The sequence below is a fragment of the Chamaea fasciata genome, unplaced genomic scaffold (assembly GCF_029207755.1).
Source record: "Chamaea fasciata isolate MVZ Bird 193981 ecotype frontalis unplaced genomic scaffold, bChaFas1.0.hap1 SCAF_3, whole genome shotgun sequence".
In the NCBI taxonomy this organism is placed as follows: Eukaryota; Metazoa; Chordata; class Aves; order Passeriformes; family Sylviidae; genus Chamaea; species Chamaea fasciata.
This window is the reverse complement of record NW_027094088.1, coordinates 26,123,207-26,146,648: the sequence shown is the minus strand read 5'-3', so window position 1 is coordinate 26,146,648 and position 23,442 is coordinate 26,123,207. Positions and strand designations below refer to the sequence as shown.

Genomic DNA, 23,442 nt, shown 5'->3' with positions numbered 1-23,442 from the left:
TAAGTCCAAGATCATGCCAAGACTGTCTCTGACTTTGAAGGGACCTGACAAACTCCACTAAAGGCCACTGTTTATCTGGCAAAGGTAGGGCCAGGCTAGCACACATCTCTCCCACCAAATGCACTCTTGTGCAAAATTGCACTTGTAAGAACAGCACTCTCCCCTGACCCACGCCAGCAGCACATCAGGAGCAGGTGGATGATTTAAGGGTGCCCACCGGAACAGTTCTTCCATGCAAGTCAACAGCAGAGAGCACACCACCACCCCACAGGGAACATCACATGGGGACAGTGCCAGAGGTCACATCACACTGGTGGCAGCTAGCTGTCTGCAGAGTGGTGCTCTGCACTAAGCTGGGAACAGAGACCTGAACAGAAACCTGAGAGAGCATTGCTTGAGAAGGGGCTGTCAAAGCAAGCAACTTCTCTGCACAAAAACACTACAGGGGTGCAGAAGTGATGAGCACACCCAGGGAAGGGATATGGGTAGCCTTGGGGACATACAGTCCTTCCAGGGAGTGAGAGGGGACAGACACACAGGAAAGGTCTGCAGCAGTCACTCTTCCAGACAGAGAAAGGCAAGGAGGTTTTCCAGCTTGCTGTTCAGAGGTAGCATGGCTGTGGTGCTTCAGAAAAGCAATAGCTGAACACCCTGAAAACAGGCAGAATGAACCCTGCCTGTGACTGCTTTCTCCCGTGGTGATACAATGTGTCCCCTTTCTAATACACAGTTATTTAAAAGATCCAGCCCTTTCTTTGATGCAACAGCACAAACAGCCAACAGAAATGGGCATCTTCAAAACCTTTCTTTAAGCCAGACCTGTACTACCAACAGCCAATTTCTCTGGGGAAAAACAGCGTGCAGCGTGCATAAAAGAAGAGATCTCTCTCTTCCCAGCCCAATAACCATGTGGGCAGAGGCTGGTGGCATCAACAACTAGGCCAAAGCACATCAAGAACAGGAGACCTTGCTCAGATGCAGTGGGCAATGCCAGCAGGATTGCCAGTCTTGCCCATATAAACTGTATGGCCACTCCAAGAGTTTGGCCTCACAAGAGCATTGGGATACCAGGAAACTGTTTCCATTCCCCAACCTGGCTGTAAGAAGCAGTAAAGGAAGGGAGGAGAAAACAGAAAAAGGACAATGACAGGCACACAATTTCAACATGCAAGAGCCAGGGGGAGAACAGAAGCCTTTCCAGGACTGCTCAGCAAACATGTGCAAGGAACAGGTAGCATTGCAACCAAAACCCTGTAAAAAGGGCAATGAGCGATGTGCAGGGAAACACGGAGGAAAGGGTTCTGCATCTCTCATGGCAAGGCAGCCTCAGGCCTCCTGCAGCTAATCTGTATTTGGAGCAGAGGGCAGACACCCAGCTCCATGCTGGAAAGACATGAAGTGAGAAGGCAGTGCCAAGCACAGGCCTCCAGGCTCAGAGAAAAGCCATTTTATAGCACAAGCCTTTGCTCTACAAGCTTGGCAGCGACTCCATGAATCTCACCCTCTCTCTGTGGCAGAATGTATACATAGATATGCATTTCTTTCTCATTCCTTGACTTTTATTTTTCTCCTTTTAACCAACTTTCTAGGCAATGCATCAGGCCTGCCCCCCAACTCACTATCCCGGACAAGCCAGAATGCTTCTGACAGACAAAGGCTGCAGGCAGAGAGGTGCCTCCTGAAAAGGCCACGCTCAAGACAGGTCCTGCACACACCAGCTTGCCCTGTGGACAGGAAGGTGAGGACCCCTTCCCAGCAAGAGCCTGAACTGTACAGGGCACAGGAAAGAGGACAAGGACTGCAGTTCCAGACAGCAGGCACTCCCACGATGAACACAGAGCTACCTTCAGACAGGGTCTGTCCCACAGTCCAGTCCTTTGGAGCTTGAGCATCAGGACCAGCAAGACACTTGCAAAGATCAAAGTGGCAGAGGGACACAGGGACCTCCACCTCTCTCCCTTCCTAGAATCCTGCATTTCAGTTTCCAGCTCACCCTGCAAGCAAGCTTGAAGCTCCCCAGCTCATTTCCAGAGCCAGGAGGAAGAACAGACAGCTGTATTGAGATCAGACATAGCCAAACCTTCCTCTGACTCACTCAGTATCTCAGAGGCCATGGCCCATTCAAGGCTCGGCCATTCCCTGTCCCCCCTCCCCACCACCTCCTGAGCCATCAGGAAAGACCTGAGACCCTGCAGAGCCAGTTCAGGCAGCAGGAAATCTGTCCCTTTGCTTTGAGGCTCCAAGCAGGGCCTCTGCCCCTTTGTGTGAGAGGCAGTGTGGAGAAGAAGCAGCAGGCTGGCACACAGGCCATTTGCTGCAGAAGCTGCTGGATGATGGGGGGTGGGGGTGTGCATCTGCAGGGCTCGACACTGTGGGTACCCAGCAAGCTCTCAGTGGCAGGAGCGGGCAGGGAAGGAGCAGCCTAAAGGACTGTCACCAAGCATTGCTTGGTTCCCACCCTCTGGACAAGCAGCTCGATTAAAAAAGCCTTTATGGTCCTGTCATTCAAGGACATGGAGACAAACTCCATTTTCCAAACATTCCCATCATCTTGTCTCATCTGTGCATCACAAAAAGCCCCGGGGAAGATCCGGTGCCAGCCTTCAGCAAGCCTTATCATCCTTGCCCATCCCTACCCACGGCAGAGCTCTCAGATGCTTTGATATGCAAATGAGGCACAGGATCCATACCCAGCGCTGTCTGCAATTCACAGCGCACACGGAGTATCCCACAGCCGGGGCCTCCTCCCTCCCCGAGCACCACACGGCTGCGCAGCCTTCACGTCAGACGACAAAGGTCCCGACTGTCTTCGGTGGGAGCGGGAGGTGCCGCCTGCAGTCCTCGGATTTTCAGCACACAGCCTCGCCCCGGCCGCCGGGATGGAGACGGGGCGCCCGCAGGAAGGACGCAGGCTGGGGCTGACCCCGGTGTGGACGGGCGGGGGGCAGCAGAGCCGCGGGCAGGATGCTGCGGGGCTCCCATTGAAAGGAGGTTCCCGCAAAGTGCAATTAACAACAGACAAAGAACAGGGGCTGGGCACTGCCAGCTCTTATTGCTAACCTCCAGCTACCTGGGATTTTCTGGAAGTTGTAGTTCCCAGAATGAAGACACATTGTGAAGATTTTTTTTTTCAAGTAAACAATATAAAACCCCCTCCAAGCAAGTTCCTAGCCCGCTTTATTACTGCGGAAAGCTGAAAAATATAACCAAGGATATTTTAAGCCCAGAAAGAAAAAAAAAAAAATTAACCCCCCACGTAAACTAGAAGCATAGCACACTCGGGATTTTTCTTTTCTTGGCTCAACTCATGGCCTCAGAACAGTTCAGGATAGTTGCACTGTGCTCTGGTCAAAGGGCAGGAAAATGGAGCATTGCAAAGCCTCGTGGCGATGCCTTCTTGACATGAAAGATGACACCCCCAGAAAATACAGTAGCTTCAGTTCCACCCAAGGTTACCCAAAACAGGAACAGACAAAAATAGAGTAAACTTAGTGCAACAAAACATACTTATGAGTCAAACCAGAGGCTCTTCCCAACCCCCTCGAAGGCATCTTCTTTGATGTTTATTTTGCTCTTATGGCATCTAGGTGAAGACTGCAGGATGGACTTCTCTCCCCATAAAGATAGCGTGTTCCTATTACTAAAAAGCTCAAGATGAGAAAGGCCTCCCCCGGCAGATACCAGCTAATTGCAGTCATCATTAGAAGTAATGCTTTGCTATTTCTGGTTGAATGGAGTCCTCCTGGAGTCAGTTAGAGCTGAGTGGTCAGCTCTGCGCTCTCTCAGAAGCATTAGGAGTAATAAAAGCTATTAGGGACTGTAGAGTGCGATTGTTTGGAAGGGAGGGGCACTGGTCCCTGCCATGCACTTGCAAAGGCTCAGTCCCACACTCAGGTGGGGCATCGGCAGCACCACCCAAAAGGCACCCGAGCCACGCAACCCTTCAGTAGCTTTGTGATCCCTGCGACATCCTGCCCCACGGCCCATGGCCTTGCGTGTGTGCTTTCTCCAGAGAATGGCACCACGTAGCAGGACGCTTTCACAGTAACAGACAAATAAATCCAGGAGAAAGGGGATTCGTCTAGGACTAAGCACAACTAAATTAGCCACCCTGAGCATACGCTGATAGGCTTTTTGTTTCTAACTTCTAATATCGAGAAGAGCAAGGGAGGGAGGTGCCCAGAACCTCAAATTGCCAAAACACCTGCTCTCCATCCAGCTGGGATCTACCAAACCTGCTGAGAACACCGGGCTGACTGCAGCCACATTGCAGATTGCTGGCGTGATGCCCCCTCCAGCAGGTAGCTACATAAAGGGTGCACTCTACGGCAGGAGAAAAAAACATGGCTTTCTGATGTGGAGGGGTTGGCGACCGAGACAAGAGCAAAAAGGGGCTGCTTGCCTATCTGGCCACGGAGATGAACCACATCCAATAGCCCTTTGTCAAGTATTCCAGGGGAGGAGAAGCAGGGCAATATCAGAAACCTGCTCGCTACTCCCACCACCCTCGGAACATCTCTCCTGCCTCCCTGCTGCTCTCCTTCACAGCGGTGCCCGCAGGAGCGGCGGGGGGCGGGCAGGCAGCTCTCCGCGCCCCAACACGCATAAAAGCGTCGACCGCAGAAGAGAGGGGCGCGCCGCGGGCAGGAGACCCCCGAAGTGCACAAACCCCGTTACCCAACCGCAGCCGAGACGAGGGTCGGCAAAGGACAGGGGCCAGGGGGGCAGAAGGAAACCTCGGGCGGCCTCGGGGCGGCGGGCAGCCCAGGCCGCTCCCCGGGCGCGCCCCCCGCCCCGCTCCGCCCCAAGATGGCAGCGGCGCCCCCGGCCCGGCCGCCCCCGCCGCGGGCTCGGCGCAACGGCCGCGGGCCCGGCCCGGCCCGCCCTGCCCTCAGCACGGCCTGAGGCGCCACCGCGGAGCCCCCCCATCCCCGCCTGCAAAAACCCTCCGGGCCGGGAGCGGCCGCGGCCACCGCGCCCCGCCGTACCCCAGCTCCCGCCCGCTGACCGGCGGCTCCTTACCCCGTGTCAAGCGCGGACGGGCTCCCCCCGGGCCGGGCCGGGCGCTGCGGTACCGCGCTGCTCCCCGCCGCTCTCGGCAGCGAGCGGCGACCGCTGGGCTCGGCTGAGTTCGGCTCGGTTCGGCTGCGCTCGGCTTGATTCGGCTGCGCTCGGCGGGGGGCGGGGCCCCGGCGGTGGGCGGGGCGCGCAGCCGCCGGCTCGCGCAGTGGCGGGGGCGGGGTCGCGGCCCCGCGCCTGCGCACGGGGGCTGCGCCGGGCGGTAGGGCGCGCGCGCTCCACGCGGAGGTGCGCGGGGGGGGCTGGGGGGCGACGGGACGGGACGGGACGGGACGGGACGGGACGGGACGGGACGGGACGGGACGGGACGGGACGGGACGGGACGGGACGGGTCGGGTGCAGCGCAGCGTAGCTCGGTACCGCAGGGCCGGTAGAGGGCCTTGCTCCGCCGCCGGGCCAGCCTGCTCCCGGCGTGCTGTCTTTCTCCCGGGGCTGGCGCCAGGCCCTCACACGGCCCTGTGGCCGAGCGGCTCGCGGAGCGGACGGCCCCTCTCAGCCCCCGGGCGCTGGGGTTCTGTCGCTGCCGTGCTCGCCTGTGGGATCTAGAGCTGGCCGGGCCCTCCCGGGTCCCGGCCCTGCCGCCCGTGCCTTGGAGGGAGCCGCTTGCAGGTGCCCCTGTGCACAGGGCTTGAAACGTGCCAACCCTGAGCATGAGCTTCTGCTCTGGAGGCACGCAGAAACGCTGTCCCGAAGATGCTGGAGCGGCACGCAGCGCGGCCGTGGGTGGTGACATCGCCCGAAAGCAGCTAGGGACTGGAGCCTTTGTGTCGCTTGCACACTTGTGCTCCCACTGGACTGCAGTCCGCGCCTCCGCAGTGTGGCCTGCGGGAGAGCAAAAACACTCTTCTGAAGTTCCTGCATGTTCAGAGAGTTTCTTTGCTCAGAATTCGTGTGGGGCTGCGATGCTGGGGTTAGGCTTTTGTGGGTATGAGTAGTCATGCAGAAAAGTTAGACCGAAATTCCTGTGTCCTGACGAGTGTGGCATTTACTCACGCGTGTCATGGGGACTCGGGAAGTGTGGGTGCTAGTCTGTGCTCTCCTGGTTATTCTCCAGAAACCTCTTTTGGAGGTCCAGTGAGTAAGGGGAGGCAATTGGGGGAAAACACAGTATGACGTATTTCTTAAAAGCATGAATAACTTAATCTTGGTAGTAAAAACAGGTGGGCAAGCCAGCCTTTTTAACAGCAGGACACAGATGCTCGTCTGAGCTCTGTTGGCTTCTGTGGTTCTAGAGCTCTCCAGGCTTGCCTGAGAGGGTCTTGTTTGGAAGGAGAGAGACTGAGTTAAGGGAAGTTTCTGAGTGAGAAATGAGGCTTATGCCACCAAAGCTGCAGGTAGCTCTGTCCTGCCTTGCCATGTGAGCATGCCTTTGTCTCCACGTCATGTTTCTCTTAATCCCGAATTCTGACAGCATTAGGCGTCCTTTTCTCGTACAGCTTTATCAGGAAGACCTAGAACCAATAATTTTTTGTTCTGTGAACTAGCCTAGGTCAATTGTTCCTGACCTTTTTTCATGGTCAAGACATAGCTATACACCGTCTCCTCTTCATTCTTGTTTGTGTTGTTCTGCTTGCCACAGCTCCCCCCAGCGTGGTTACTGCTGTCTGGGCTGTGATTGCACCTTACTGCTTGGGGCCTGGCCACCCAGGTCGGGGCTGGGAACCAAATCTGGTCTTGTGGCTTTCCACCATTGTCTTGCCCTAGACCTCAGTACTTCTAAAACCAGTAAAGAGACATTTAAGAGGTGACAGCAGTGTAAAATTGCAATAGTGTGGGCAATTCTTTGAGTTCACATGTAATTCCCAAAAGGCAGAGACAGGAGAGGGACCTTTCTTGGCTTCACCTCAGACCCCACAGGCCCACCAGAGAGAAATTCTGGGGCTAATCCAGTACCTGCTCTGCTGCTCATTTCCTTTTACTTCACGCAGATAGTTGTTCTCTCTGTAGCTTAATTTTCTGCTGGTGCACTGGGAAAAACCCCTCCCAATTTTAGTACAGTGCTCTGAATATGAATATATAGGATGATTTTAGGTGTTTGGATATCAGAACAATAAGTACCATATGTACTTTAGAGTTGTGACTTCTAGATACTTAAAATGTCAAAAATAAGTTTTATTTTAAAGGCATGCAGCTCTTGTTATCTGCCCTTCCCAGCTGTGGTCTGAAAAATGAGGTTTGTGTGTTTGCCTTCAAAATTCTTAACAGATGTACCTGTAATGAGTTTTTGTTGGTAACTTGGATCAGTAAATATCCTGTTTAATAGCTAATCCTATTCATAAACAGATTTTAAAAATACTTAATTCCTGTTTGTAGATGCTGGCCTTTTTGTCTGTCATTAGGGTAAAACCAATTATGTCTTGGTAATGAGTATCTTGTGTATTTTTAACACCTACAGCCCTTAATCACATTGTTTCCTTTCTGAGGAGAGCTGTGAATGGATTGAGTTCTGTAGTTCACAGCTGGCTCCTGCAGCTCACTGTGGCAGACCTATAAATAGACCTGCAGTGGCAGAGTAGGGGTTTAGGCATTTGTGTTGTGGGTACTGTCTTGGGTTTATTTCCTGTGTTTTAATGATGGATGACAGATGCAGTTCAAGTCTTTATGGTGCCTGGAGCATGTTTAGTTTGATCTTTTAAAAGAATAAAGGTGATGTTGGTCCCCACTGTTTGACTGTGCAGCTCAGGTCACTGCTATAAAAGCGAAGAATATTTTTACCGGGTTTTTTTGGCTCTGACAGCAGGCTTTGGGTAGTTGGCCTCAGCATTTGCTTTGTAACTTCCATTGGTTTTCCATGGGGCCTGTCTGTGTGAATGAGTTGCCAACAGAAAGAAGGAAAAGGAGTAGCTAAATGAATATGGAATTACAGATCTTGGGAATATAGGGAGGAGGGGTTAGTTCCAAAACTTGTGATTGAAAAGGAAAGTACTACTGGATTGCCAGGTAATAGCATTCTTTAAAATTACATTTACTCCAGGATGCAGGCAAAGGTAAGAATGGTGCCTTGACTGTTTTCTAGGATATACAACATTGATAAGAACTTGGTCAGAGCTGTTTCACTGGCTTCTGGAGTGTTGAGATGCAGACCTTTTCAGCTCCCATGGCTGTATTAGTAGAGCAGATTCATGCAGACCATTCTTGGGAAGCACACCAGGGTTTTTGCTGAAATGACAAGAGATCATTTTCTTGTCCAAATCTCCTGGTGTTTGTTTGGAGATACTGTCACCACATAAGTCTGGGTTACCAGTGGAAGAAGTCCCAGTCTTGTGTTGTGCCACATTCTGTTGCAGCAGTGTTCGTGTGCCTTCAGGTTGAGCTGGATCAAGAAACTGAGCTAGCTGAAAACTGTGACTGATTTACATAAGTGCTAAAGCCAGTATAAGGGAGGTGATGGAAATGTGTGTTGGGAGGACACCGGGCTTCCTTTCTTGGTGCTGTGTGCCCTGATGTCCATTCAAAGTGAGGAAGTAATCCTGTCTTCCTTGTCTGGCACATGTCTGGCTCTGTATCAGTTCCCTAAGGTGGTCTACTCATGAGTTTGCATGCATTTGATGAAAATAGTGTTCATGTATTTTTTTGTATTTTCCAATTTGATTAGCTGTGATGAAACTCCAGAATTTCTCTGTTCAAAAGCCACTCAAGATTGCAGTAAATACAAAGTTAGTTCTTTAATATCAAGGAAAACCACTGAAGGTGATAGCTAGAGCACTTGAAAATGGTGCAGTGGGTAAATAACTTCCAGACGTTTATAACTGATGAAGAGATACTTTGTTGAGCAGTGTTGGAATTTTATGTCGGTCTTTTGCATTGAATGGGGTCAGGTGGAAGGGCCCTTGAGAAGAGTATTTGCAGTAGCAGGTTATTGCATGCTCAAAAGTAATTCAGTGATGCAGAAATAGGGTCATTTTAGTGAATATTGGATTAACAAATTCCTCACCCTTTTCTGAATGTTACTTTGAGCACTTGTCTGAGGTCTGTGATAACTTCTAACAGATACGTGGAGAGGGGCAAAGCGTCTCTGTGACTGTGATTTTTATGAGATGGAGCCACTACAAGAAATTAGGGGCAGCAGGGTAGAAACAGCAAGAGATTCTGCTGCATGGTTCTTTATTGCTGCTTTGGTGCAGCTGTGAGTGGTCAATATTATATCAACAGTTGCCTTTGTGTTAGGCCTCTCATTTTAGGATAGTGTCTGTTTAAGAACAGCTCTTGCCTAGCATGAAAAACTTGGAAATTAATCCTGGGTAAGCAGGAGATTGAACTAGATGACCTCCAAAAGTCCCTTCAAAGATAAATGCTTGGTCGGGAGTGTATTAGTGACTAAGTATTAAGCAGGAGTGTATTAGTGACTAAGTACTAAGCAAGTGGTGGTCTTTTGCTTGTCCAGGGTACTTTGAAGTGCACTCCTGCCTGTATCAGTTGGGCAGTACCAATGGCAGGCTTCTGGGAATTCCTATGAATTTTCCTGTGCTTAAAGGTCATGGGGTTACTCTTCCCATACGCTTGTGAGCACTGAAACCTGGTGACCTGGGGAGAGCCAGAAGCAAACTTGGATCATATGCATTCCTGTGCCTAAGTGCAGCTTCCTCTGAGCCTTCTTAATTTGGTGTGAGGCAGCGTGTGCTGGGAAGGAGAAATGTGCTGGGGGCACTGGGGCTGACGGCTGTCATTGATTTATAGCAGCTCTTCAATTTTGGCACCGGCTCAGAGTGTTCATGTGGCAGCAGCAAGTGTGGCAGAGGAAATAATGGCTTCTGTGCCCTTCGAAGTTTAGTTGTTCAGTGATTAGCAACTCCACAGGGGGAAACTGAGGGCAGGAGAGATGAAGTTCACAGCCACAGAGGGATCAAGGGATTAAATTGAGACTGGGTCTGGTTGAGGAGCACGTGGAGACAGACCCAGACTATTGGCTGTTCCTTTCTAGAAAGGAAACTGGCATGTTACAATAGCTGAAGCTGTGATTCACTCTGAACGCACTTGCACCCTTGAATGCTGTTCTTCATGCCATAGATGCATTCTTCCATTCCCTTCACCCTGAACCCTCTTGCTAATTGGAAGCATCCCCCCTGTTTACTCAGTTGCTAACAGGATGCTTCATACCAAATAATCAATCATGCAAAATTTCTTAGCTTGTGACACTTCTTAATGTGCTGAGGAATAATTCTTAGCTAAGAACAGGGTACTGAGTCATCTGGAAAAATAAACAGTCCTTGGACACTTAATGCTGTTGATGCTTCCGCTAGTAGTTTTGCAACTTCAAACCTTCACTGCTGCCATGAGTTAGAAACAAAGAGTGACTTCTCCCAGAAGCAATGAGTGAAATCAGAGTTTAGGCAGCACTTTAGCACATTTTAGATGTACTTTAAGCACATCTGGCTATGCTGATCCTGATGCTGCTGTCCCTTTGACAGCAGGCAGAGCCTGCACCTGTGCCTGCCTTGTCATGAGCCTGCAGACTTCTCCTATTGGTCTTATGTCATGGTGAGGATGAGCAGACACACCTCCAGCCACCAAGGCTACCATGCCTGCTAGGAAGTAGAGATAGGGGTGACAGTGGTATTTGAACTCCCCAAGAAGTGTCCATGAAAGACAACAGTGAGGCCAACTTGCTGCTGCTTGTTCGGGTTTTGTAGAGGGATCCAAAGGCTCCTAGTGATTCTGGAGGAAGTAGGAGCATTATTACCCACCAAGTCTGAATTTCACATGGGGCAACAGCACACCCATGTGCAGAACAGGACACAGGCAGATGGTAGACTTAAAGCAGGTCAGCATAGTTGAACTTGCTTAGAAATCTGAGCAGCAGCAAGGCCAGGTATTGGACCTTGATTGTCAGCAGCACTGTAAATGCAACAGGGCCTTGCTGTCATTAGGATCACACAGCTAGGTAGGGACATGTGGCATTAAGACAGCCTTTTTGGAGTCTCATTTCAGAGAGAAGACAATGTAGGCAAACCCTCGACTCATTTGATGATCGTCTACTCCACAGAAAAGTGGCTTTTTTTTTTTTTTTTTTTTAATAAACAGATAAAAGCTTTGGCTCTTGCTGTTCTCTTCCAAACTTGTATGACAGAGTTGGTTTGCCACCTGTGCTTTGCTCAGGTAGCACCACTCGAAACTGCTGTGGTGCATGTGTCCTGTGCTTCTCATTGTGCTCCCAGGTAATGCTGTGTAGAACGACTGCAAACCCTAAAACTTAAATACGTCCCCAAGTAAGCAAACATGTTGGAGAAAAAAAGTAATGAAAGAAGGAGTGAAGTTTTAGGCTGGACTTTACTTGGTTGTAATAAGAGCTGTGGCGTTGTCTGTCGGAAGGCTCTGTGGGTATTTTTTTCTCCCTAGAGAAGTTGACTCAGCTTTGTTTTTAAAATAAGAGTTTAAAAAAGGGCTTTAAAATGTATTAGTGTAGTTTAGCCCAAAACTTGTCAGAACTGTCAGAGAGAGAGATGAGGTCGATGGATTTTTAGTGTTTGCTTTAGAAAGGAGAGAAGCAGAGCACGTGTTGGTTACACTGCCAAGGTCACAGCAAGCAGTGTCACATGGTAGTAGTTGCAGTCAGGTGGAAAGTCTTAGCTGTACCTGAGCTGGCCCGAAAGATGACTGGCTCTAGGTCTGTGCTGTTTCCTCCCTTCACTTGGATCTGCCGGCATAACCACCTGGGTCATCACTCCCTTAATGATGTTTGAGAAAGTGATCAGGATTCAGATAAGCCTTTGTGACTGCACAGGCAAGCTGGTCCCTCTCAACGTGACAGAATGAGGTTAGGGAACTGCCATAGGTGTAGGCAGGGAAGAGGGTGTGGTTCTGAGTCGGAGGTTATCCTTGTCACCCAGCTCTGCTGCAGTCAGGGTGGACAGTGTACAGTAGCATTGAGCCAGCACTGTAAAGGTACAGGGAACTCTTTTCTCTGGGCAGACTGAACAGGGCAGGACTGGCAGCGGTGTAACTGTGGTCTATAAACAGGCTGCTTAACACACCTTTGTATGCTCAGAGACAGCGTGCCCTCACCAGTGGAGCCCTGACTTGTTTCTTGTCTGGAAAATTGTTTCCTGAAGCTGTGATACAGCTGCCAATCTGTAGGTTATTTGGCCTTTTGCTTGGTTTTGTAGGTAACCCTGGTAGCTTTTACGAGTAACCATGATGGCTTTTACTGGGCACTGCAGCCTCTAAACCAGTTCACATCTGAAATTCTCAAACCTGCTTCTTGTTACATGATTCAAAATGCACACAGAAGGGCCCTTACCTCTGTGTGTGGGAAACTGCAATGCAGTGATATTGAATCCAGCTTTGTAGTATATGTGTCTGAGTTAAATTGCCTCCTGAATTCAGGCAGGGGTTGTAGATCTGCTTGCAGTGTGCTGCAGATGCTGATACCACTCTGTGTCCTGTGGATTGCAGCATCTAAATAGTTGCTGAGGCCCTAGTGTGCGTTTCTTGTAAAGGAAAGAAAGCAAACCAACTTCTGTCCATTTTCGAGAGTTAATAATTCTTTTGTTTCTTTTGCAGGCTTGGTTACCAAATGGCTCTCTTGAATAGACGACTTGGTTTACCTTTAACCCATCTAACCACTGCTGTGATCCAACGACAGTTCAGGTAACTTTCAAATTTTGCTTTTGCTTTCTTCAGAATGTTTCATGATGGAACAAGATGCTGTTGAGTAGATCAAGAATAAGATACAGCATTTGTAATTCAAAAGGGTACACACTACACCCTGCTAGTTTGGGGAATCACTGCAACTCTTTGAAGGGTCAGGACTTCAGTTTAAAAGATGAGAATAGTCTTTCCTAGGACTGTGGTCTAGAGAGGGGGTTGAGACATTGCTCAGGGCTAGGCTTTGTGATAGTCCTGGGAGCTATCCAGAGGAGGTATCCAGGTCTTCCTGGATTTCTCTGTAAGTGGGCTGCATGAGAGCTTTGGCCAATATACATTTAAAGCATATATAATTGACAATGAGAGGGAGGTGAAGTCTCCCTCTCATTGGTGAGCAGGACTTCAAAAATCTTAATGGGGAGACCTTTTCTTTGTGGGGTATTGCTCCAAGACTGTGGCAGAAATGAAGAAAAAAAGGAAAGGAAAAGTTCTTCCAGTGCATTTATTCTTGTCTATTCTAGTGGTTCCTGGACAGTCACATTTATATCTGCTACTGCTGTGTTGTACACTTGGTCCCACCAAGGTTCTCCCTGCTTCTTCCTGTGACAACACTTACCTTTTTCAGCCTCCTCCCTTCTGCTTTCCCTGTTGTGTGGCCACAGATGGTGGCAGAGGAGAGAGTGTGGTGTACTGCAATCCCTGCCAGAGGATGGGATGGAAGAGGGTGGCTGCTTGCAGAGATTAGTGACTTCTGAGAGAGAGAAGAAAACTAAAGTGGGTCTGTACTGTGGGAAACAGATCTTGAAAGGCATTGCTTGACCTCTGGAGCAGTTGGACTAATAATGCATACTGACTCCACCGGCCTTCCTTCACCATATATAGAAAAACTTGCTTCAACTGATGTCCATCCACACCACATTTGGTGTGCATGCTCATCTTTTAGGTAGCTTTGCAAATACAGGCCCTTCCTCTTCAAGAAGGGATGATGGTCCCTTTTTACTTTACATGCTTCTGAAAAACAAGATGAATGGTTAGCTTGCTTCCCTATGCTGTCACTGAGTAGTTCAGCTGGCAGCAGGTTGGCATTCCTGCAACTCTGGCCAGAATGTTTCCAGTACCTCACTGCAAAGCTGTTGTTTAGCAGCAGAAAGGATCTTCCTGCTTTTCCAGTGGTCTGTGTTTAGGTGTCCTTTGAAGACAAGCAACAAATCACTTGAGTTTGAGCTCACTGAATAAAAGAATAATGGTTTCTGTAAGGATGGATGTTCCTTCTGTTCCCAAGTATATTCAGAGGCAGACCTAACAACTTAGTATTGTGCAGTTCATTTATGTTGTTTCTTACTCCTGCAAAGCAAGAGTACAGAAGAGATTGTGTCTCTCTGGATTCCTTCCACATGGGAATGTGGTGATCTCTTAGATTCTAGTTGGGAACAGCTTAACACAGCCACAGCAGGACCTCAGAGGTCTTACTGAGAGGAAAAAAACTGTGAAAGTCACAGACTTCACTGAAAGGAAGGTTGGTCATAAAAGTCCTTACTGCTGGGGACTGTGTGCAAGATTGAAAGAGGCTGACTTGAGTCTTAGCTTCTGCAGGCTGTTTGAAACTGAAGTGAGCACTTCTTTTTGCTTGTAGAATGAAGCAGGATCATCTGCAGTTGCTAAAAAGCCCATGATATGCAAGTCACTCTTCATGCCATCTTTTAGTTGTGTTTAAGAGTAGAAAGGTCATTTTATATTTGACATTTACTGAAGAGTGTGCAAAGCCCAAAGCAGCATCTGGCTTTCAAAGAGCACATTGAATGCAGTCAGTGTGTCACCCATATGGTATATATTTGTTGCTGGCGCCTTCCGAGTGGCTTGGGTAATGACAAGATTCTGTGCTGGGTTTGCCTTTGCTCCCCAAGGATTACTGAGGAGATCTGTCTCTCATTCTCTCCTGTCTTTTGGCAGCATCACCGGAGCGTGCCGAGCAATACAGAAACTGACCCGCGTGCGAGTGGTGGACAACAGCACCTTGGGGAACACGCCGTACCACCGGCCACCAAAATGCATCCATGTGTATAACAAGACTGGAGTCGGCAAAGTCGGAGATAAGATCCTTCTGGCTATCAAAGGAGAAAAGAAGAAGGCTTTAATTGTAGGGCACAAGATGCCTGGCCCCACCATGACACCTAGATTTGATTCCAACAATGTGGTACTCATAGAAGATAATGGAAATCCAATAGGGACTAGAATAAGGACACCAATACCCTATACACTGCGAAGAAGAGAAGGCGAGTTCTCCAAAGTATTGGCTATTGCCCGCAACTTTGTATGAATGCTAAGAAAAGTCTTCAGCAACCCTTTTATATCCTTTCATACAGTAGCTGTTCCTTGGTCCTATTCCAGAAATGGGTGAAACATGAAAATGCTGATGTTCATTAAGAATCTCTCCTTCCTGTTAAGAATTTCAAGCAACTAATTTAAATATTGAAATAGGTTTCTTTTTTCTCCAAAAGAAGGTTGATTTATTTCACAGAACACCTGCAGTATGTTTGGGAAACGGTCAGTCACCCTTGCTCATCCTGTGGTGTTAATCTGGTTTGTCATCATTAAAATGAGAACGTAAAAATCCTTGTCTTGTATTGTTTATGCTCTCTTTTCCTATTTCTGCCTTTCCCAGTTCCCCAGGAGCAAGACTTAATCCCTGGTCCAGTGATACTGGGGGTCTACAAAATGTATTCACAAGTAATAGAGTAGGAGAGATACATAATGAACTATGGGTGCTTCAGGCACATTCAATAAAAAGACTAGTTTCTGTCTTTGCCTAAGAGAAGTATTTAGGAACAGTTAGAATAAGGAGGACATGATGGCCTGCAGAGTCAGTGGTGTGTGCCTGAACAGGGCATACCAGAGGCTGGGAAGCTGAAGTAGGAAGGGGAGCTGAAGGGGGAGCCAAAGGATGAGCTGAGGTGCAGCCTGTGCTCTCCACCTGACCAACCCCTGAAAATTGTGTTCTCAGATTAATGCAAGGGCTGGGTTCCGACTGAAAGGTCCACAGAAAGAAGCTTCCTTTTGGACTGCTTCTTGGGGACCATCATCAGACATCATCTTTGGTGGGCTATTGGTAAGGATGGCTGTTGTCCAGTTTCCTAAGCTTAGGCACAGCAATGGGCAAATGCTATTCTGTTGCTTTCAGGACTGGTTGGGATCCAGGAGCCAAAGAGCTGCTTTTCTATGGAGCTGAGCAGAGAAACTTGATGCTCATGGCTGGGGACATCAGTGCAGAGTACTCCTAAACATAGCAGTGCTGGGGGAGAGGGTGCAGGGGGTGCAGTCAGCAGGAGTTAGGCCAGTTTGTCACAGGTTGGGTGACAGTCATGGCTGGCTGCTCCTTGCCCTTCTGCCTCCTCCTCCTGTTAGCTGGGAAAGCTCCTTACTTAGGCTCTGCATTTCCTCGGTGTGAAGATCTAAAGAATGCAGCGCTGAGCTATGGCACACTCCAGTTACTCCTTGCAGATGTATCTGCCCCATGGTCCCCACTGTGAAATCCACACTGTCCCTGAAAAAAGTAAGCCCTGGATCCCCTCAAACTCCATTACTCCAGGTAACACACAAAAGATTATACTGAAGATTTAATTTGAATATTAACCTTTAAGTAATGGCACTGTCCCACTAAGTAAAACTCCCCTGTGAACTCAGTTCTGTGGGAAAGCAGGATCATCAGCTGCTGGCAGCACGTTCCTTGTTTGCTGTTCATGGGCCAGGGAATGTTGGGTCTGTTGCTCCAAGTCCTCGGTGCCCCATGGGCATTGCCTTTAAGCCCTGGGCTTGCCTCCTCCGTAGGTGTCTGCCCAATGGCACAGCAGCAGAGCACATGCTTGCCTGGTTGAACTCAGTGTTTCCAGTCAATCTGAGTGCAGTCAACTTCCAGGAGGAACTCTATGCTCAGAGATGTTTATGCTATTTTTCTAAGTGGGACAGTGAGCAAACTCTGTGGTAGTCACAGTGATAAGTGTGACTGCCTTCCCTCCCTTGGATAGGGTTTGCCTCGGTGCCACAAGGGCATGGCACAGCCTGACATCTCAGACATTATCCATTGCCTTTTTTTTTCACGGTTAGATTTGTTTCTGGATCATATTTGGGGTTAAAAAAAAAAAAAAAAAAAGCTTTTATGGATTTTTAGGGAAAGTATGCCACTCAATTGCTTTAGAAAGCCTTCTGCAACTTTTGAAACTTCTCCAACCCTGATAAACACATAAACACATAAACAAATACTTCTATAATTTTTTAACAAATCATAAGCCAGTTGAAAGGTCTGTCCCAGCCTTCCTGCAGACAGAAGGAGCTCAGCCTTCCTTAATGTAAATGCTTTTGAGAACAGAAGAGGAAGATGCCTTCCACTAACACAGTGCTGGAGAATAGAATTAGAAATAGCACTTGTACAGGGTATTTTGTTTCTGAGTACAGTCTGTGGGTAGAGCTAAAGTGGGGTTCACCCCATCTGAATACCTCAGTCCTGCCTAGCCTTGTTTATAACTTGTCTGAAGGGTCACTTTACTGGGAGATTTTTGCTTGGCAACAACTCCAGCCTCAAAGCATCAACCAGCAGGACCTGGGCGCCTGCAAATAATCCTTGTTTTTCTTGTCCTGACTGTAGGGGCTATGAATCTCTTATGGGATGCCAGACCCTGCTGTTTGGATATTAAACATTTCACATAATATTTGCTAATAACTTTCCAGCATTTTGCTGAGGAAGAGGTCATGGGGAGAGGGCACGAGAGGAAGCGGGCAAGACAATGCAGCATACTTGAGATTAAAATGTGAAGTGATGCTTTAGTTCTAAGTAAACTGATACATGTGGAACTAAACCCTTAATCTCAGAGCTTAATAAGCAGACATGCAGACAGCTAAGCTAAGCATATCCCATAGTGCATCTCCTGCAGCTTTTACCTGTCTTCTCTGATGAGGAATATAGTCTCAGCAGAAATCCCTTGCCTGTGTTGACAGCTCTGTGCTTGGCAAGTTCCAGGTGCTGCCTGTAGCAGTATCTCTCCGAGGGGAAAGTGTCAGGCTTGTGGATGAGCCCATAGCCTGCCGCCTCCCATCCCATGATGTGGGCCCTGCCATGGCTGCAGGATGGTCATCCCCTGCTGCTCTGGCTGCAGAGCCTGTGCAGGCAGGGGCAGATGGATGGGGCCTTGCCCAGGCGGATGTGGGTTCTCCAGGCTTTCTGTCTTTCCCTTTGAGCAGACCCTACTCAAGGATCATCATTTCCAGGTCCCCTCTTTTGTTTCTGCACAGGGGATAATACCTGCTTGCTCTCAACTTCCAGGCTATGCTCTGCTCAGTGAGCCAGTGCTGTCTTGGGAGCAGCTACTGGGTTTCCTGGGCTCTGGCTTGGGGTATCCTTCTTTGGAATCCACTGAGGCTTAACTCTATCCAAATGGGAGGTTTTTCCATTTGCATCCATCCTACTAGGAAAGCAGATGTGATTTTCTCTCTGCGTAGCAGTTCTTCCTGCAGGTCCTTTTCTTAAGGGATGGCTACAGGCAGGTGGAATGGTTCCCTCAGAGGAGAGAAGAAAAACCAAAATGCTTCCTATCTTGGCTGCTGCCAGGTCATTCTCTCCTCTGGTCCCTGTTTATTATTCTGCTATTAACATGATTCTGTATCATAAATGAAAAACTTTCCAGCATGACACATGCTTAGGAAGAGTTCTCTCATCTCCTGTGCAGCTTCTGGGGGAGCTGCCACCTGCTGCAACGGGAAGGGGAAGCCAAAGGCAGAGTCCTAGAGTCTTCTTGCCTCATTACAAATGTGCCCTCCATTCAGTTCCAGCTGGGTCCTTGGGTTAGTGTACATTCCCGTGCATTTGGATATAGGATTTCCATCAGCTGAAGCTCCCAATAGGGTGTCTTTTTGCTGGTGATGATGGGGACTTTGTGCCCAGACATTCTTCCATGGGAGTTGAGGAAGAGGTGTCTTTTTTAAGGGCATCCTGCATGGGTAGGGAAGGATGGCCTTTGGGAAGATGCTTGCCCATGAAAGACATGTGATGAGGCTGGGGTCTGGAAAAAGACAGGCAAACACTGGGGATTTACTGACCGTGAGAAGAGGTGTCCCTGAAAGGAAGCGGGCGAGACAGATTATCGTGGAAGGATGCAGCAGGGAGCTGATGTCTTCCATCTGCTTGGAGACTGAGGCTGGGAGGGAGGCGGCCCCGTCTCGTGGCCCTGTGCCAGCAGGGTGGATGGACCCCAGAGCCGGGGGAGGCAGCTGGTGACTTTGGGGGCTGGGAGGAGGGGGAGGGAGCTGAAACCTCGGCCGAACTGGGGGTGATGCAGCCGGAGACGGGACGCCTGGCTCGGCTGGCAGGGCGATGAGCTGCACATCCCCGAGCGGGAGGCTAGATGGCAATGTGGGCGCGATGGTGTGCCCGGCAGCCTGCCCCGTGCCCCGCGCCCGTCCGGCCCCCGAGCCTGACCGACGACACAAAATCATCTCCCTCGGTCAGCACGTCCCCAGCCGCCGGCCCGCAGCAGGACAGCGCAGCTCCGGCCGGCCGCGGGAAGGTTTCTTGGGGACCCAGCCTGACCTGCTCGCTCGGGGAAAGCCCCGGCGAGAGCCAGAGAACTGTGACTACGTTGGAGTCCCTTCTCCACGGAAGGTTGCTGGGCAACCAGGGGCGTCAGGGTCCAGGCAGATCACTGGGAAGATCGGTCTGCAAGGTAGCATTCTGACTCCCGTGGGGCTGGTAGCTGGTTGGGAAGAGGAGGGACAGCAGCAGGATGCTGCTCATGGATTGCAGGGGGCTGCAAAACAGGAGTCAGGGGTGGGCAGCAGGGAGGCACAGCCTGACTCTCTTGTGAAGCCCTGAGCTGGGCCACTCTGATGCAAAACAACCCCCTCAGAATGCATTGTCACTCCTTGCTAGGGTCTTTCATCTAGAGGCAGATGCCAGATCTCCTTCCCTGAGGGAAAGGCATGCTGAGCCTCAGGTTTGCAGGCTGAGCAGCATTTTCCACCCAGCTGCACACAGAAGCAGTGGCAGGACCCTGCTGAGCCCTTCTGATGAGACAAGTCAGGGCTGTCAATTTTTTAAAACGTCTGCATCTCATCTGAATGTGGCTGTGCTGTTTAGGATTGACATGACCCAGGAAGAGCAACGAGGAAAGGGAAACAGCTGGACAGTTGTTTATATCCTGCAGCTACTGTTCGAGATAGGCAAGGGCAGGGAAAGGGTGTCCATCAGGGAAACTCAATGGACACTTGTACTGGGAAATGCAGAGGGGCTAGAGGGGGCAAAGAGTTGGGAGTGAGGGAAGGGGGATGGGGTTGGCATCACTGTCAACCACTTGGGCAGAGGCCCAAGGTTAAAGCTTGTGTGGTTGCTGCCCAAAGGGCTCTCCCCTGAGCACGTTAGCAACCAACTACAGCCTTGCCAACTTATTTTCTGAGTAGATTCTCCTGTTCTACAGTATAAAAAATGGGGTGGTGAATGACACTGAATCTAGTCTGAATGCTGTTGCAGTGGTGGAGCCTCAAGTGAGCATGCCAGGCTGGTCAGCCTATCTCAGAACCTGTCAGGGACAGAGGATGGAAATTTTCCTAGGCCTGTCACAGATGCACCCTCTAACAAGAAAATAGAATTAGAAAGCTCAGGAATGTCTAGCCTAGAAAGAAGACAGATTAATGAGGGCTTGTGACAGAAGGATAAAAAAGAAGGACGTGGAGAAAACACATCCGGCACATCCATTCACCCTCTCTGAGAGTGCAGTAAAGGCAGTGTTCAATCAAACAGGCTGTTGGAGGAAATAAAATTACCTTTTTTTCAGTCTTCCTTTTACCCAAAACACAAGATAGCTCATGAAATTCATTGCTTCAGGGCTTCACTGCTTAACAGAGCTCAAAATGAACCTGGATGCTCACCCCCGTGCTGGCTACAGTGAGTGTGCTCAGTGTGAATAGTACACACACCCTCCCCAGAAGACTGGGAAGTGATGTGCCCAGTTATTGTGGTATAGACACCAAAGACAGGCTGTCCTTTGGGCCTTGGAAATATGACCTCGCTTTGCAAGTGTTCGAAGGCTGTAAACTCCATGAACCAAATGCAGTTCCTTGAAAAAAAACATGCAAGCCCCAAGGCACAGCCTGTGAAAGACATTCAAGGTCTTTTGGTACAAGGCTGTACACCATATCCCACTCACTCTCTAGCTCAAATGAGCTGCTCTTCATAGCTATGGCTATGAGTGTGGAGTGTGAGGGGCACTGGTGAGTATTCCCCGGGGCCAAGGCCGGGACATGGACAAAAATGTCTTCCTCTAATGACACCCAGTTGTGACTATGGCACCCCAGTGTGGTTTCCCAGCTCTTAGGATTAAAGGATTTGTTGCTCTATCTTGTAAGACTGGATGCTGACTTGGAATGAAATTAATTTTCTTCACATTTCTGGAACAACATGATGCAGGGATTGGAACTCATGGTGGTCCCTTCTTGGCTCCAAAATGAATAATGTTTTGTGGATTGGGAGAGCAGCAGTCAAGCATTTGGGGTGGCATATACCACTGGGGGGCATGTTTCACCCACTGCATTCAGGGGATAGGAAGAGCTCTGGTTTTCCCTGATGTCCTGGTCCTGCCAAGTCTGTTCTGCTCACTCCAACAGGAACCACATGTTGGGATGGGGCAGAGAGAGGTACAGTGGGGTGGGTGATGCCCAGTCCACTCTGATGGCCCAGCTGCAGTTCTCTGGAGGCACTGACAACAGCAGACCACTCTAGGTTCACCAGGGATGGCAAAAGCTGAACAGACCAGAGTGTGTTTTTTACTCTTGTGCTTCAGGCCATCCCAAAGGCAGCCCTGCTGAGGGCCCTCAGGTGCTGTTTTGTCTTGACTTTTCACACTTCGCCCTGAGCATCTACCTGGGATGCACGGGAAGCTTGGGAAGGTGGTATCCATCTCCAGTGCAGGAGGACCTATTACTTCTGCAGGACAAGTTTTTGGGGTTTTGTATTTGTGCTTGACTGGAGCAAAGACAGTGGTTGTGCACTGCCCAGTCACCTGAGCTTTACTCCTAATCATGTTTACTTTCCTCTTTAGAACAAGGCTCAAGATTCCCTTTGGGTGTCTGGAGAAGGGTAGGAAAGGCTCCAGCTCACTGGTGGCAGAAAACTCTTTGCTTGGAGAAGTAGAAAGTGAGGAGAGGAGGTGGTAGGATGGTAGATGTTATCTTTGCCCTTGTTTCCTGAGCCTGATGCTTTGCTCTTGGACATTCTTCCAGAGGCTCTAGACAGCTTCAGGAAGCCTCCAATCTGTGTTTCACAATGCTCACATCTGTAAAGAGCTGGTTTAACTGGCTTCACAAGTCTGACACTTTGCCTTGGCTCTGCCTTGTGGAGTGGAGGAATAGGTTCCCAGCAGTGGGGTGGGCTGAGGACATGGGGACCTCCAGGGCATCAAATGCAGCCCTGCAGAGGCAGTTCCCTCATGAAGGCTTGACAGCTCAGGCAGGGAAACCTGGGGGAGAGAGAAGCTGGGCTGTCCTCCTGCCTGCAGGGGAGGATCTCCAAACACCCATCAGGCTCTGTGGGGTGGGATCCACCCTTCCCCTACTCCCTGTGCTCCCTTAACCACTGGTGTTATCACTTTGCCAGCCTGCCTTGCTGGCAGGAAAACTCAAGGGCAAAACACTGCCAATGCAGAGTGATGACTGGCAGGCAGTACCTTGTGTTTCTGTGGGAAGCTGAACAAACCTTAAGACCTTTAAGAATGGGGAAATGCAGCATTAATGGGCTGTCTGTCCTGTGCAAATTTTGGGCCACCTGAGGCTGAGCTAAACTACTTTCTACAACCTCCAGCTACTCCTTTGTGGGTGGTTGAAGGATGGGGAAGAGCCCTGAGAAATCCTTGGCAGATAGGATCACAGGGCAGGGAGAGGAACTGTAGGGAAAGGGGTTCAAGTCCAGAGCAAATGGGCTGCCTAACCTGGGAGGCATATGCTGAAGTTTTAGGGCAAGTATTCTATGCTGCTCTGGTGCTGTGAAAAGGCTGAGTGCCGTTGAGATATAAAGGGATTACCACCCCAAGGAACTCCAGAGTTGGTGCACAAGCTCTGTGTTTCCTGCACTTCAGCAGCCAGGCTTTTACTGACTGTGGGGACAAAAGACCCCACAGGAATTCTGCTTTTTCCTACATGGACTAGGCAGGGGTGGATAGGGGCTGTTTATCATGTCTAGGGATCATAGTTACCTTATTTATAGTAGGGATGCTATTGTAACCCTTTAAACAATGCTATGCAGAACTAGACCAACAATTTGTGTGATCCTTGGGGAAGGTCTGAAGTACAGGCATACTGAGAGAGGTGCAGACCAAACTCGGGCTGCATTCATGGCTCCAAAATCTGCCACTTTGTTATAAGGCGGTCAGTGGATTTTAGCATGCAAGTGAGGCTGGTGTTTGCCTTTCTTTCTCCATCTCTCAGCCCACCCCTTACCCTAGTTGCTGTCTTGTGCCCATCCCATTCAGCAATGAATATGCTCACACCAGGCCCACACTCTGGTGGGACAAGCCCATATGATTACCCAGTCCTTCCTGTACACGCCTCTCAACTCTGATTTCGCCAGGCTGTGTCTCAAGCCCACTCTATTCTTTCCCCTTCCAAATCACCTGTATTTAAGGGGCCATTCAGACAATAAGCCAAGTCTGATGGTTCCTATGCCCTCCTCTTGAGATGCACCAGATTTCAAGACAGTCTGAGGAAGGGGTTACATTGCAGACCATATACTAATGCATAGACTTT

The 23,442-nt window shown here is 49.6% G+C and overlaps 2 protein-coding genes across 3 annotated transcripts in view; one reads left to right on the top strand and one right to left on the bottom strand.

Moving 5' to 3' along the window:
* The window catches only part of TMEM63B (transmembrane protein 63B), a 48,030-nt gene extending 42,870 nt beyond the window's left edge, over positions 1-5,160 (bottom strand). For both annotated transcript variants that reach the window (XM_066178396.1, XM_066178397.1), the window contains exon 1: positions 5,023-5,160. The gene's annotated coding sequence lies outside the window, so the exon portion shown is untranslated. The remainder of the gene's footprint in view (positions 1-5,022) is intronic.
* Positions 5,161-5,247: 87 nt separating this feature from the next.
* Positions 5,248-15,276, top strand: MRPL14 (mitochondrial ribosomal protein L14). Its single transcript, XM_066180399.1, has 3 exons — positions 5,248-5,307; positions 12,580-12,666; positions 14,614-15,276. Exons 2-3 carry the CDS (start codon positions 12,593-12,595, stop codon positions 14,978-14,980), a joined length of 441 nt encoding a protein of 146 aa, XP_066036496.1. The 5' UTR covers positions 5,248-5,307; positions 12,580-12,592; the 3' UTR covers positions 14,981-15,276.
* The last annotated feature ends 8,166 nt before the right edge of the window (positions 15,277-23,442 follow it).

What these genes read in the sequence shown, in the direction of transcription:
- MRPL14 (XM_066180399.1), top strand. Translation starts at nt 12,593, where the DNA reads ATGGCTCTCTTGAATAGACGACTTGGTTTACCTTTAACCCATCTAACC. An exon ending in GTGATCCAACGACAGTTCAG is followed by an intron (nt 12,667 to 14,613) that starts GTAACTTTCAAA and finishes GTCTTTTGGCAG; the next exon opens with CATCACCGGAGCGTGCCGAG.